Below are 15,147 nucleotides of genomic sequence, written 5' to 3'. Positions count from 1 at the left end.
ACACAAAATTAAACATGTATTAACGACACCTACATCAGTGAACTAAATGTACAGTGTAGTGAAAAGCAATAGAAAGATTAACAAAATATTGAGATAGCCACCATCTTTGGTTTGGCTAGGGAAGAGGAGAATTGAAGAGAAGCACACAGAAGGTAGCCAGGACGCTGGTGTGGATGTTATTTTTCTCATGCCTTACGTATGATTTTGTTTGCATGAAGTATTTTACTAAATCTATAATAAATTACTATTTTAGTATATATTTTATTGCTCTGCCTCGATACTCTCCCTTTTCAGATCCAAGACAGCTAAACCTCAGCCACAACTGTATCCCTCCCTTTGACTTTGGTGCCAGGGAATGACTCACTTAAAGTTACACTTTCTCTAGTGGGGCAGCCAGCAGCTAATGACTGGTGGTTGTGAGATTTCAAAGGCCCAGCTCCCTCCTACAGTTTGGTGAAACTCTGAGTAGCTACCTCAGCTCAAGGATAGATTACATATGATATTTACAGAAACCTCAGATGCAGCCTTATTCATAGAATGGCTTCTCCCGTTGCTCAGTCCTGCCTTGCTCGTCTAGGCTAAGGCATTAGCCTTATAATGATTATAAATTATAAGGCTAATTATATAAATTTATAATCATGAGCAATATTATTAAATTGTTCACCTTTATTTTTGAAGGATAAATAATATGCTGAATATATAATTCTTGATTAATTTATTTTTCCCTGCAGCAGTTGAATATGTAATTTCTGTATCTTCTTGTTACTTCCATCTTTCATGATGAAATGTCAGCTGTCACTTGTATTATTGTTCACCTGTATGTGCTATGTCATTTTTCTCTTGCTCTTTCAAGGTTTTCTTTTTTTCTTTCACTCTCAGCAATATGAACTATGATGTGTTGAGGTATGGCTCTTGTAATATTTATCCTTGGCATTTGTTGAGCTTCTGGGGGTTGTAAGTTAATGTTTTCTACTAAATTTGGGAAGATTTGAGCCATTATCTTTTAATTTTTTTTACCCTTTCTTTTTTCTCATTCTGGAACCCCAATTTCATGTATGTTGGAATACTTATAATTGTCCTACTGATCTCTGGGAAGTTTTCACATGCTTCAGCCTTGTTTTCACTCTTTCTGTTCTTTAAACTGGATAATTTCTGTTGGTCTACCTTCAAATTCACTGATTCTTTCCTCTTCCATCCTGTGAATTTTTAATTGAGTCATGGTATCTTTCAACTCTAGAATTTTATTTGGTTCTTTTTTGTTTTCCTTTCTCTGATGTCACCCCCTATTTGTTCACTCATTTTTGAAATATTTGCCTTTAAATACTTGAATGTCTTTTTTTTAACTCTTTAAATGTATTTATATCTGCTTTTAAGTTTTTGCTAAATCCAGTGATTGTATTCTCTCACAATTAGTTTCTACTAATTAACCTTTTCTCCCTATGAAAACAAATCATAGTTTTCTCTTTCTTTTCATGTTTAATAACTTTTAAAAATTGGACAGTGTAGATAATGTGCTGTATTAATGCTAGATTCTCTTCTTCTGAGGATCTTTGGTTTTTGTTGTTTTTTTTTTTTACTTTAATAGATAATTTACTACCTAGATTTAAAATGTGAAATCTGCCCCTCTGTGGTGCACAGCTACTGATATTGATACATATGTCAACAAGATTACAGAAAATTCAGTGCAACCAGGCAAATGCTCGTTCAACTGCCTGATTGGTATCATGTTAACCAATTACCCCCATAATCCTCTGAAATGTCCACTGTGGTGAGAAGTTAACATCATTTAAACAGAAATTTAAGATTATGAGGTCATTTAAGAAAGGCAACTTTTAAAGTGATGGAAATAATTCTATGAACTTTAAGTGTGTCACTACCTTTTAAAAAACTAAATTGTCATTGGTATTATGTTTGAGCTTTAAGATGTATTACATTTTAATACTGGACGGAACTGTATGACCCTGGTGGCTCATGTGCTATAAATGCCCCAGTTAGTGGAACATGCTTTTCTGAGTAAAACATCTCCATTTTCAGGGAGGACTAAGCACCAGGAGTGAAATGTGTCTCTCATACCTTCTTTATTACCCAAGAATTAATCTTACTCGATGTGCAAGTATCCCAGACATTATGGAACAGCTTAAGTTCATTGGTGTTAAGGAGATCTACAGGCCAGTCACGTAAGTGATAAGTGAATTTCATGGTAGGGGTAATATACTTCCAGAAGGATGGGTATTAATTTCATATTGAATTTATAACCATATTTGTTTATGGGCTGTTCCATTTGGTTATTTGCAGCTGGGGAAACCCGGTGAGCTTCTTGGTGGCTTTGTCCAGATCTGCAAGAGCGCTGCCAGATTCAGGGATGTTTCTAGAAGGACCTAAAGGGTTCAGCATGTAGTTGTACTCATGGCTCATATTAGCTACAGTGAGAAAATACAAAGAAAAGCTGACGAAAGGAAAAACGCATATGGGGCAAAGTCAGCAGGAAAATAGGTGCAAACTCCCAAGAAACTGGCCCCAGTGGAGTCACACCGAATGTGCTTAATTCCACCGGCGTCAAACTATGACAACATGTGTGAAGTGTGGGGAACTGAAGACGCTCTCTCGAGGCTCAGCACCCAGAGTTTTTACTGGGGGCCGGTCATGTAGGTCCCTCTGCTTAGAAAATACTTCAATTCCAGACTCCCGGCGGGAAAATGGGTGCTCGGCATAAACTATACTGTTGCACAAACAGTCTAGGCATGAGTCACGCGTATCATTTACAGAAAATCGTGTAGTAATATAGCAAATTAGTTGTTATTCAAAGTCCCTGATGCCAGCCAAACATCAAACGTCCAAGCAGGCGTTTCTAAAAACAGCAGCCTCAGGTGGGCCATGTTAACTCTTTCTGCACAACTGCAGGTCATAAGAACTACTTAAGATAAAACAATAAACAAGGTCAGTATTCCTGCCAAGTTAAAATTATATTCTCAAGTGGGGGAGAGAAGATAAACGAACAAACAATGCAAATATAAAAGATATTAGATGTTATGAAAATAATTGAGACAGGGAAAGACGAGTGTAGCTGTTGTCAATCGGTGCTGAAAGCCGTTCTGGGGACGTGTCTTAGCCTGGCCACTGTACCCTGAAGACCATAGACAGGGTAGCTTAGGAACTCTCAGACCTGATTTCTCACAGTTGGGGCATCTGCAAAGTTCAAGATCAAAGCATGGGCAGATCTGGTGTCTGGGGAAGCCCCACTTCCTCATGGATGGTCATCTTCTCACAGTAACCCTGCATGGCAGACGGAGCAAGAGCAGCTCTCTCAAGCTGCTTGTATAAGGGCCCGAATCCCATAAATGAGGGCAGAGACTTACTTCCAAAGGCCCCACCTCCTAATAATGTCACCTTGGGTGACAGGATTTCAGCCTATGAATTTTGGGGGGACAGACACATTCAGTCCATGGTCGGAAGTGATATTTGAGCAGAGATGTAGGTGACGGGAAGCCAGCCGGGCAAAGATATTCAAGAACACCCTTCGCAGAGAGGAGAGTCAGGGTAATGACCCATGTTCAAAGGGCAACACGAAGGTGAGTTTGGCTGGAGCAGCGTGGAATGTGGTCGGGAGTGAGTGAGAGGTCTGGCAGCAGGCGGGACAGAACATGTAGGACTTAGGCTACATAAGGACGTAGGGTTTTAAGTGCAGAGGGGAGACACTGTAGTGTACTAAAAGCAGTCAGTTTGGCGATTGTGTTGAGAAGAGACTCTAGGAGGGGAAGATTGGAGAGAACAATAGCAACCAGGAGATCATTGTGTTTGTCCAGGTCAGAGGTGTGGTGCCTCGGACCACGTGGTGGCGGTAGAGTTACTGAGAAGTGGTTACAGCAGGTTACCTTTCGAAGGGAGCACTCACTGGACTGGTGATTGATTGCATCTCAGGGAGCTGGTCAAAGAAGGGAAAAGCTGAAGGAAAAATGACATCATGTGAGTGATGGAATGGTGTGTGGAAAACTGTTTGAAGGAGAAATTGAATATTCTGCTTCGGATATATTAAGGTTGTTGTAGAAAAAACAGAGAAGAATTAGGGTGCCTAGTGGAAATTTTGAAGGGTAGATTTTGTGTTAATATAAGGGAGAACTTTCTGATGATTAGGAGTTTTCTCAATGAAAGAGACTGATGCAATTAGGCAAAAGTTACACAGATTTTTGAGGGGGTGTATTTAAGGAGAGGGTGAAAAAAACAATGAGGTGTGGTGAAATTTGGATTCTGAAGGAGAATATAATTATGGTCTACTGTTTGTTTCTAAATATTATAAGGGGTATAAATTATGAACTAAAACACTCTTTTCAAACTGAACTTATGGTTCATAACTGTGTTATTCTGAGTTCCTATCAAGACAACTTAGTAACCACCAGAACAGAAGGCTGGAGGCCCCAAAACACAAATAACAAAATGCTTGTATCAGTTAGTTTGTGAAGTATTGTCAAATGCATGATTTAATGTAAGCTATTTACACACAATTCTAAAAGGTGGAGCAGGACTTGTAATCCTAGTTTTATAGAGGAGGAAATGGAAACTGAGAGGTTATGAAATTGTTCAATGTTCTGTAATTTACAGGAAATGGCAGAGCTAGGGTGGCTTCTGTATGGTGGTCTCTGATTTTATTTATACATAAATATATATGTCTTATTAAAAATAAATAATTATATTTTAAATAAAATATTAATAAAAATCAAAGCAGCACATAAAATGACATTCTAAAAACACTAGAGGATAGTCTTGTTTTTAAAATATTGATATCACATTGTCTCCTACTAACATTTAAGTAGCCTTTTATTCTTTTAGGGTATTTCTTACATATTAACTAGAACTTTTTCCTGATCAACAGTTAATTTGAAAGAATGTTGAAAACAAATGGACTTTCAAGACTGTGTGTTTACAAGATGGTGATTCAAAATACATTCTCTTTTGAACAGTCTGTGGTCGAATTATTTTCTTTTGGTCCCTACTGTGTAAAGCCTCGGAAAGCTCCGTTCCCCTGTCCCCATGAGTTCTGCCAGCGTCCGTGCCTCTGGTCTCCCCGGGAGATCCTGCAGCTGGGTTTTCCTCCCTGAGAAGGACAGAACTGCTTCCCAGAACAAGGCCAGTTTGAGATGTAACTGCCCACAGAAAATCATCTAACTGCAGGTTAGATGTGTTTATTCTTATGAGTGAAAAGAGCCTCTGTTACAAAATACATGTTTGGACTTTAAATCAGACTTTCAAGTCCAGTTCATCCTTGCAGCGACACAAATATTTTTGAAGGGCAAACTCCCAAGGTGTTGGTTAAAAGATCAGAAAAAGGGAAATGGTTTAGGGGCTTTTTCTGTTTTGCTCAAAATAAAATTGCTAATTTGGCTTCAGAATTCAACACTAAAAAGGAATATCATCTCACATATAACCCCAAATCTCTGATTTTGTGCTTTTAATATAATAATTCGGTAGGTGCCCCCGTTTCATTTTAAACATTTCATAGCAATCCTGAGATTAGAGGGTGACTGGGTTGAAAAATAGGGACAACTACATCCTGTTTCAGGATTCGCCTGTTCTAGGGATGCCTCCTACAGAGCTGGCACGGCTTAAGGAAGAACAAAAACTCACAAAAACTAGACGACAGCACAGATAATGAGTTTATGCCAATTCTCGGTTCCCTGAAACATCACTCATCAGTGCAGTTCCAGGAAGGTTTATGTGATGGAAAAGTTCTTGTGTTTTTTATTCTATTTCTCCAAAAGAATCAAGAGAGGTTTTTCTTTTTTTTATTTATATGAAAAATCACACTGCTTATAATGTGCGAAAATCACAAATGTTTATTATAGTTTAGGTAATGAAGAAAAGTGTTTTACGAAGGATAAAAGCCATCACCTCAAATTCTGTTAGAAAAAAATACTAATAACATTAATGGAAAGCTATTACAGACACCTTACTGTGTAGATATTGATATAAAAATGAATAGATTATTTTATAAAGATTATAACTTGTTCACTTTTTAAAGAAAAACATTAAAATTTAATTTTGCTTTAATTTATCAGAAGAAAAAGAGACTGAACTAAAACTGAAGAGTTATTGAACTTCAAATAAATGTTTCTGTTGTTTTTAACCACAAGGGACAGTAGTTAATAAAAGGGCTCACAAATGTTAAGAAAATATATTGTAAAAAACATTAAGATGTTACACTCACTTTTTAAAAACTACCTGGTGGGGTCTCTTCTTGGTCTTTTTGTTTTTATTTTTGTCTTTTTAAAATTTGGGATTTGGGGTGATTGTTTTCTTGGTTTTTGTTTTGTTATTTTTTTCCTCCCCCCCCCCCCCCCCCCCGCACACTACATGTTTCAATTGTAGATCATTAAAAGATGAGGAGGACACCCATACTTTTGCGTTGTATCCATCCCCCTTTTCTGTACCTCCAAATATTTATTATTTATAATTTTTGTATTGTCAAGATTTTAATTTTTTACATTTAATTTTGAAACTTCATTCTAACAATATTTAATGCAACTTTAATTTTAAAATAGATTCAGTGATAATCCTGAATCTTCATATGATTTCTGCCTTTTTGAGTTTTTTAATTTGATTCATTGGAATTTTGGTCTCAACTTGTTAAATCAAGAAGGACGTCCAGGTGTTTTGTGCCCAGAGTTCTTTTACATTTGAGAATTTCTCCATTTACACCTGGACAGAACTTGGCTGGGTATAACACTGTGGGATCATTCCTCCCCACCCCCTTTGGAGATTTCTGTGGATGAATGGACGTTTGTCCTTGATCACAAAAGTTTCAGTGAACATGTATGTCTCCTTGCTGAGCATCTAGGGATAATACCTAGTGGTGAAATCACTGCATCATATACTAAGTTTACATTTATTTCCTAAGACTCTCAAAATTTTACCCAAAATGGTGGACCTTTTTACGTTCTCACCAGGAATGTATAAGAGCTCCTATTGTTTAATATTCTTCCCAATGTTTGTGTTTTCAGTATTTTAAATTTTATCTATTTTAATATGTATGTAATGTGATATCATATTGCAGTTGTATTTTCCATTTCCCTTGTGACTCACAATCTTGAGCCTCTTTTCACATGCCTGTTGGTCATTTATATGTATATATGTTCCTCTTTAATTGTTCAAATCTTTGTCCATTGTTTAGTTGGGTTATTTGTCTTATTATTGACTTGTAGGAGTTCTTCATAGTTTTAAAGAGTTCTGTATACTTGGATATAAGTCCTTTGTCAGATATATTTTTACAAGTAATTTCTCCCAGTCTGTGGTTTGATTTTCATTTTTAACTGTAGTTTTTGGAATCCATTTTATCATTTATGGTTTGTTTTGTACTTTTGATATCCTATGTAAGGAATATTTGCCTACCTAAGGTCGTGAAGATTTTCTCCTTTTTTTTTAAGCTAAGAAGTTTATAGTTTGAGGCTCTACATCTTGGTTCATGGTACATTTTGAATAAATGTCTGTGTGAGATACATATAAGGTTAGTTGTTATTCACATGGACATCGAGTTGTTCAAGAACCAACATGATGGAGAAAACCTGCCTTTTTCCTATTGAATCACACTGGAATGCTTGTTGAAAACCATTTATCCATGTGTTGACCATTTTTGGACTCTGAATTCTGTACCATTGCTGTATACATTTAGCTTTAATATAATACCACACTCAAGTATTACAATTTTATAGTTTGTCCTCCAATAAGAGGGTGTGAGTCCCCAAATGTCATTTTTTTCTTTTTCCCAAATTACTATTTTATTTTTGAATATATTTTAAATCAACCTGTCAATTAGATTAAAATTTCAAAGAAAACTTATTCATTAACATCAAATTATTAATGTGATTTATTTTTATCAACTACAGTGATACAGAAATACTACCCTTTTTAAAGTATTTGTTTGGGTCGATGTTTGCATACTGCCCAGATGTGCAGAAATGTAACTTTTAATTTCTAGAACATTCAAGATATTCCCAACTCTCAGTCTCAGTGATAGCAGAAGAACATGCTAGTTCAAGGTTACGTATTTCTGGCTGAAAGCTTAGTCTTATAAGGGAAAATATTCAAGATAAAAATATTCACTTTCTCAGGAGATTTCCTCTTTGTTTTGTCCTCTTTTCCGCAGGGGTAAAGCGCGGTGAGGATAGGCTGGAGGTGACAGTGGGGCGTTATTTTAGATAGAGTAGGGGCGGGAACAAAGTTAGTAGGAGTGGAAAGGAGACAGTGATCATTAGACAATGCTGCCCTCCCGGAGAGGCTGCTGACTGTGTCCCCCGGTTATGAGTCATGCTATGCTGTCCCCTACATATGAATCTGTGGGTTTTCCCTTTTTACATCTTCCCCACATATGTACAGTAAGTTAACAAATGTCTTTATACCTCATGTCAAAAAATCCCAGTTTGCTAATAAATTCTAGCGGCAAAGCTTATCAATGTACGATAATACATATTCATTTTTATCAGCAAGTCTGCAGAAAATTCAGAGGATTTAGGCCACCTAGGATTATTAGTAGGGATTCTAGTGCCACCTTGTGGTGTGTGTGGTGGTTACAGGCTGATGATTCCTCTCTTCGCGACCCTCCCATGCCCCGCCCCCCAGTATTTCCCTAATTATGAAGTTGATTTTCTTTTTTTTCCAGATAGATACCTTGCCCTTTTGAAAAGTAAATTGTATTTTAATATTCTATTTAAAAACTATTTTATATTTAATAAAATCTAGATGTAGCTTTTATTATATTTAAAAGGACATTGTATGTAAACATAATAGTCTCAAGTTTTTATTTTGTACCAATTCTGATATTTCTCTCTACAAGTCTTCACAGCGGTTTAATTTTTAAAATGCAATAGATTCTAGGGCATTGGTGGAAATGCTTAATGTAATGTGATGCTGATGATTTTTCTTTATGACATTCGATTTTAAAGTCTCTGTACAAAATGCATTTAAAACTCAACCAAGATATATTGACTTTAATGAAAGGAAAAAAGGAAGTTAGGACTAAAGAGTAGAAAAGTCACCATGTATTATGCATTGCTTTTTCATTGCATTACTTACTAGAGTATGGAAGACATAATTTTAATTTAGACATTACAAATTTATCTTTACAACTCTAAAAAATTAATAAAGGATTTTTAACTTACTTTAAAAGATAATATCAACATGTCTGACTAGGTTATGTATGTAAGAGAAGAAACTGTGAAGACCGAATATTAAAATGTAGATTCCTCAGCTGGAGTTAATTATTTGGTAATTAATGGAACATCCTCTTGGGGCGTCATGGAGCCAGATACCTGCTGGCTCCCCACGACGGTCTCCTGGAAGGTCCATGGTTAGTTCTTGTAACTTTGTGTTGTGTGTCAACATTTATACTTTTTCTTTTTTCAAGAATCAATAATATAAACTTTTATCTAATGAAGAGTATGTTTTCAAGCAATTCATGTCATTCTTCTGTGTTCTTTCTTTCTTGGACATTTAACATGGTTTTTGTTTATTTGTTTTGACAGCAGCCAAGTAAGAAGCAAAGCCTATCATCTAGAGAATATTTTTTTTCTGCAGTAAAATTTTAAAAGCACTGGTTCATTCTCAAATCTTTTGAGTGTATCTCCCTGTAAGCAAGCCAGTACAGGGCAGCCACTAGAGGTCAGGCTTCTCTAATGTAAAAATGTAAAAATGTGTGTGGAATTGAAATTTCTGTCTCGTTACTGTCCCTGTAAAGATTCAACACATTTTTAAATTACACATTAGCATTACACTATTTAGAACTGTCTGTTTACCAGTTATATTGTTAACTAGAGACAAAACAAATAAATGAGGAACTATGAGAGTCTGGGGAAGCCAAAATTATTTGTCTAAAAGTAATATTCATCTCCTACTAAAACAAGGAATTTCTTTGTTGAAAAAGACTCCTCCTTATTGGTATGTATTTCCTCTGGTAACTGCTGATGATTTCATCAATGCTTTGCATTAGGTCATCTACGTTTGTAAAAATGAACAAGAATGAAGTCTATTTTAGAATGTTGGAGAGGAGTGGAAACATGGAATACTTTTATTCTGAATATGACTAATTGTGCATTTTTTATTTTAAATTCAGAACCTGGCCTTTCATTATCAAAAGCCCCAAGCAATATAAAAACCTTTCCTTCATGGAGGCAATGGATAAGTTTAAATGGACTACAAAGGGAGGTCTGTCCTTCAACAAGCTTGTCCTTAGCCTGCCGGTGAACGTGAGATGCTCCAAGACAGACAATGCAGAGTGGTCGGTGAGCCCTACTTTGTTTTAATCTTTGGGGAAACCATATGTCACATTTTACCTTGAATCCACAACAGGTAAAATCTAAGGAACAAATATCCATAAATGCAACAAATCCAGCTGATAATGATTACTTGTGTTGACTAAAACCTCCTGATTTCACTCCCTTTAAAGAGGGAAACTTACTCTAGAATGGAAGTTGTAGGGAAGCAGCAATAGGATGAGATGAGAGTTTCAGAAAGCAACCAACGGAGCCTGCTTTGTATGTCTTCTGTCCCAGAGGTGTGTCGGGCCCTCCTCTGCACGTCCCTCAAATCCCGTAAGGTGGTGACTCTCCTGATGTTTGACAGGTTCAGCAGCCCTCTGTCCCTCCACCCCCCACCGCTCTGATCCCTGGAGAAGTGAAAGGACTGTGCGAGCGTGGCCCCAGCCCTGCTCTTAAATCATGCACTCGTTGGCATTGTCTGCTCTTTTGTTTTCAGATCCAAGGGATGACAGCATTACCTCCAGACATAGAAAGGCCGTATGGGGGAGCAGAACCGTTGGTGTGCGACTCTCCTTCCTCGTCTCCACACAGAAACTCCTCTCTCAGGCTGCTGGTGTGCTTCATGGTCCTGGGCAGCATGCTGAGCCGCTTACACTTGTGGGCCTAATTCTGCAGTACTTGGTGAGGGTGTTTTCTGTGATCCAAAACTGTCATTTAACTGAAAGTCAAACCACTTTGGGCCTGAGGAGCGAGTGTGAAGACGGTGGAGACTTACCTTTCATACACTCCCTTCCTCCCCACTCTCCCAGTGCACCTGAGAGATGTCACAGGTTCTCCTCCTTTCCTCAGAAACGCCTGATAAAATGGATCAATCTCCAATAAAGCAAAACTGGCCTGGCAATGTTACTTTATAAAAATTTGGGCAAAGTCAAGTGGAAGTAAAAGAAATCTTTATTTACCTCTGTATTGCATTTTATTTAAACACTCATGATTGCTATTTTACCTTTTAATTTTTCTTTGGCTTCTATATTCCTTTTTTAAAAATACTTTCATCTTAGAAATGTAAAAGGAAGTTCTCTTTCCCCATTGCGGTTTTCCTCTTCTTTATCATTCTTTGGGTGTGACTTCCCAAGTGGAACAAGGGTCCCTCCTGTCTTTCCATGTTATCCAGTTCTGTCCTTCCCTGTGATTATCTGTGGGTCCCATACCACAGTGCTTGTTGATGGCACCATTCCAATCTCTTTGTGTACCTGAGTCTATCGCTGCCCCCTAACTACCCACACCCATCTCAGACTACTTCCGTACCATTCCCTGCTCGGCACTGGCCAGAGGCGTGTTTCCTTAAGATGTGTCACTGTCCAAAAAGAAAGAGGCTACAGGAAATATGGAAATGGCACCTACCTGACTGTAGGCTAAGGAGAAAATGTAGCTGGCTGCAAACCCTGTGCTGTGAGGGGTCTGTTTTGAGGTTCCAGGTCAAAGGCCAGACAGTGTGGGTGAGCAGCCGAGGAGGGTGTGAGGTCCGTGTGGTACCTCAGTGACGGCCATTGGGTGTCACACATGCTGCATACTGGCTCGATTTGAGTCACAGTTGCTATCGTAGATTTATTTCTATATTAGTTAATAGACTGACTTTCCAGAATAAAACTGTTACCAATGGAAAATCTTGTGACTTTTTTGGTTTTCTTTGTATAATTTAGCTAAATCTTGTTTTGTGTCCTTCCCTCATTTCTTAAGTTTGGATCATATTAATAAACTCAATAAAATTAAATTTTGTGTGGTATCTTATACATTCCTTGAGAGAAGGTGATTCCATACGGATGTTTCCAGTCAAATCAATTAAATAGGCTGCATTTTTCTATTTCACATTTAAGCCCTTTCTGCCAGACAAACAATGTCTTCAACACAAACTATATACTGTCTTTTAAATAAATATTATGTTTTGGAGTGTTTCCTTCCTGATTCTAAGAATTTTGCCCATATAATGAAATGTCTGTAATATTTATGAGCCATATTTTATAGTCAAATATTATTTTTTATTTAACTGCTATATCAGATTCTATGATTTTCCATCCAAATATTTAAATAAGAAATATGATAATCCCAAACACTCTCTATCTGAAATTTTATGTTTATTTTTTCTTCAGAACATCTGACTCTGAGGTGTCAAAGTGAAATGATTTCCTTTGGAAATTATGTAATATTATATTTGTGCCCATTGTTCTTGCTAAGGAAGGTAAACATACAGGCTAGAAAACAATGCACAGCTTTTGGAAGCTTGTGTTTTTGGAGCCACAGGAATCTGCTTTTCCAGTTGATGTGATTAAAAATAAAGCTGACATTCTTCTCCTAGGAATTCTCTAAAATATATGTAACTTTGAGGAATTGACTCTTTATCAAATGAAAATTCTGTAGGATTCTGATTGTATTCCAAGTTCACTCGCTTTATATTGAAATGCCTTCCTGAGAGAGCCCATTGATGCTCTGGATCCCGCCACACTGTCTGTCCCCGGAGATCAGACAGCAGTGCCTGAGACCTGAGGCAAACCACCCATTTACAATCGTCCCTAATTTCATCCTTAATGCAGGGAGGGTTGGAGGAACTTACATGATGAAAACAATATTTGTCAAGGCCATGTGAGGTTGAGGGTATCTTGTGTGATCATTTTCTCTGAAGAGGAATCAACCAGGATCAAAGGAGTCCTCGTAGTGAGAAGAGCGATACATTCAACAGCAGCAGACATATTAGGAGCTTTGAACTTTCTCCTAAAGACCACAGAGGTCAATGGCAAGCAAGTGGCAGACAGGAGGGCATTTACCAGCAGTACGGTTGCATTGTACAATCTGCTCAACCAAATGCTTACTGGTGAATACACTGGCCATTTCTAGTCGATATGATAAACATTGCTGTGAATAACATTCTTATAATTAAAACTTTCTTAACTATAAAAATTTCCTTGCAATAATTTACTGTAAGTAAAATTACAGACTTAATTGTATACTTTTGAGAATTTTAATTTAATAATCATGAATATTTGTGAATTTTGATGAATATTACTATATGTCTTTAACTTGTTCAAATTATTCTCAAATAGTTTAGAAAAGAATTTAATCTATATCTATTGTCTGTCTACAAAGAGAGTATGATGATTCAAATATGGTAAAATGATAATAATTGAGGACCCTGGATGATGGATATAGGAGGATTTTTTAATGCTATTGTAACATTGTAGCTTTATGAAAAAGCTCATCGATCATCATGGAGCATCACTTCTCCGTAGACTATTTGGACCATGAACCTAGTTTCTATGTTAGTTTGATCATCTTAGCCCTGCAAGACCTTGACTGACAGTTGTATCCAAATCCAGCAGAGTCAAACTGGCATTTTATGGGCAGAAAATGCTCAATTGAATAGACTCACAGCAGCATCCCTAACTCCCTTGGCCAGAGCTGTGGTCCATGGAAAATATACAGTCATGGAAAATTGTTACAAAGTTAAACAGGCTTACTGCCGAACTTCTCAGAGTCCTCACTATATAAAAATATGCATTTGAAAGTCAGTAGAGGTTATGGAGTATGAAACATTACTCGAACTCATTGACCAGTGTACCTGTGCTGTGGTGGAGGAACTTCCCCCCAAGGAACACGCTTTGGGGCATACAGCTTTCCCAGCCAAGCACCATCAGGTTTCTGTAACAAGCTTTCTGAAGATTCCCAGCTGTTCTTGGGCAACTGCACAACAGCCGGATAGACGTGGGCATCCACTCATGTTCTCTCTTTTCCTTATTTGCTTTTTATTTTGCCAACAAACAAACACTGTTTTTTAAAAAATTAAAGTTAGTACAATTTACATAGAGCAAAAAAATGGGAATTTACTTTTGTTTTTTAAAAAAGAATGTGCTAAAATGAATTACATGGTAAGAATAAGGTATTTGAGAAATATTGACAAATAAGGCTATATATCTTTGGAAAGTTTCAAACTATAGACACAGACTAATAGTGTGGAACTGATGTAATGCAAAAAAAATTGGGGGAATAATCTATAAATGTAGGTAAGATGCAAGCCTCAATTGGACCATTCCCCCTTAATATTTTCAAATCATCCTATTCAGTATGGACAACCAACAATAACGGCATCTATTTATATAATGATTTGAAATCTGTAAAATGCTTGCACAATATTTTTCATTTAATGTTGAAAACTGCTTTCCCCGGTGCACACTCACATTCAGAAAAGCTGAGTAGGTAGCATGCTGTTCTGCAGCAACCACGGGAGAGCTCAGTTTCAATGGCTTTACAAACTACCTGTGGCTGAACTCGATCCAAATTGCTTGGATAAGCTTCTGTTTCCCATCAGTAAAGTAGGGACGATAACTTCTAACCTGATAAACTTGCTTGTGGGTTCAATGCGATGATGAAGGATAGAGCCCAGCACACTGAGCTTTCAAGATTAGTTTTCTTCCTCCCTTTGCAAGATCTCCCTTTCAAGGTGCTCAACATCTGACAAAAAGCTCAGGTTTTCTCTCTTTCCTTTTAGATGTAAGCAACTGAATTTGATATTAACCGAGCAATTTTTGCTGAGGGAATGATAGTTAATCAAATAAATAGAAGGTCTGAATGAATTTGATCATCACTCACTCAAAAAGAAGTCTTTAATGACTGGCTGGTTGTTGTGTGCCATGTTTCTGAAGTATTTTGCTGTATTTTTCATCCCTATTGGACATAATCTGTTCTTGTTGAAACTACAGCTCCTTCAGAGTTGACATGAACCAGTTTCCCTTTCTTTTCTTTCATATGATTAGTTTTTTTTTATGTGAATAGCTTTAAAATTCTGCTCTATTTTTTATTGCTTCGTGGGACTTTTCTTCCACATTTAATTGTAGTATCTTCACCTCATTTCTCCTCT

General features: G+C 37.1%; 1 protein-coding gene across 1 annotated transcript in view; it reads left to right on the top strand.

Annotated features, from left to right (window-relative positions):
• The window catches only part of MOXD1 (monooxygenase DBH like 1), a 71,753-nt gene extending 59,759 nt beyond the window's left edge, over window positions 1-11,994 (top strand). The window contains exons 10-12 of the mRNA XM_024552175.3: window positions 2,035-2,177; window positions 10,097-10,265; window positions 10,738-11,994. Of these exons, the coding sequence (XP_024407943.2) occupies window positions 2,035-2,177; window positions 10,097-10,265; window positions 10,738-10,908 (483 nt within the window). The 3' untranslated portion in view covers window positions 10,909-11,994. The remainder of the gene's footprint in view (window positions 1-2,034; window positions 2,178-10,096; window positions 10,266-10,737) is intronic.
• Window positions 11,995-15,147: the final 3,153 nt, after the last annotated feature.

This window comes from Desmodus rotundus, chromosome 11, assembly GCF_022682495.2.
Source record: "Desmodus rotundus isolate HL8 chromosome 11, HLdesRot8A.1, whole genome shotgun sequence".
In the NCBI taxonomy this organism is placed as follows: domain Eukaryota; kingdom Metazoa; phylum Chordata; class Mammalia; order Chiroptera; family Phyllostomidae; genus Desmodus; species Desmodus rotundus.
The sequence above is the reverse complement of the archived record's forward strand: the minus strand, read 5'-3'. Positions and strand labels throughout refer to the sequence as shown.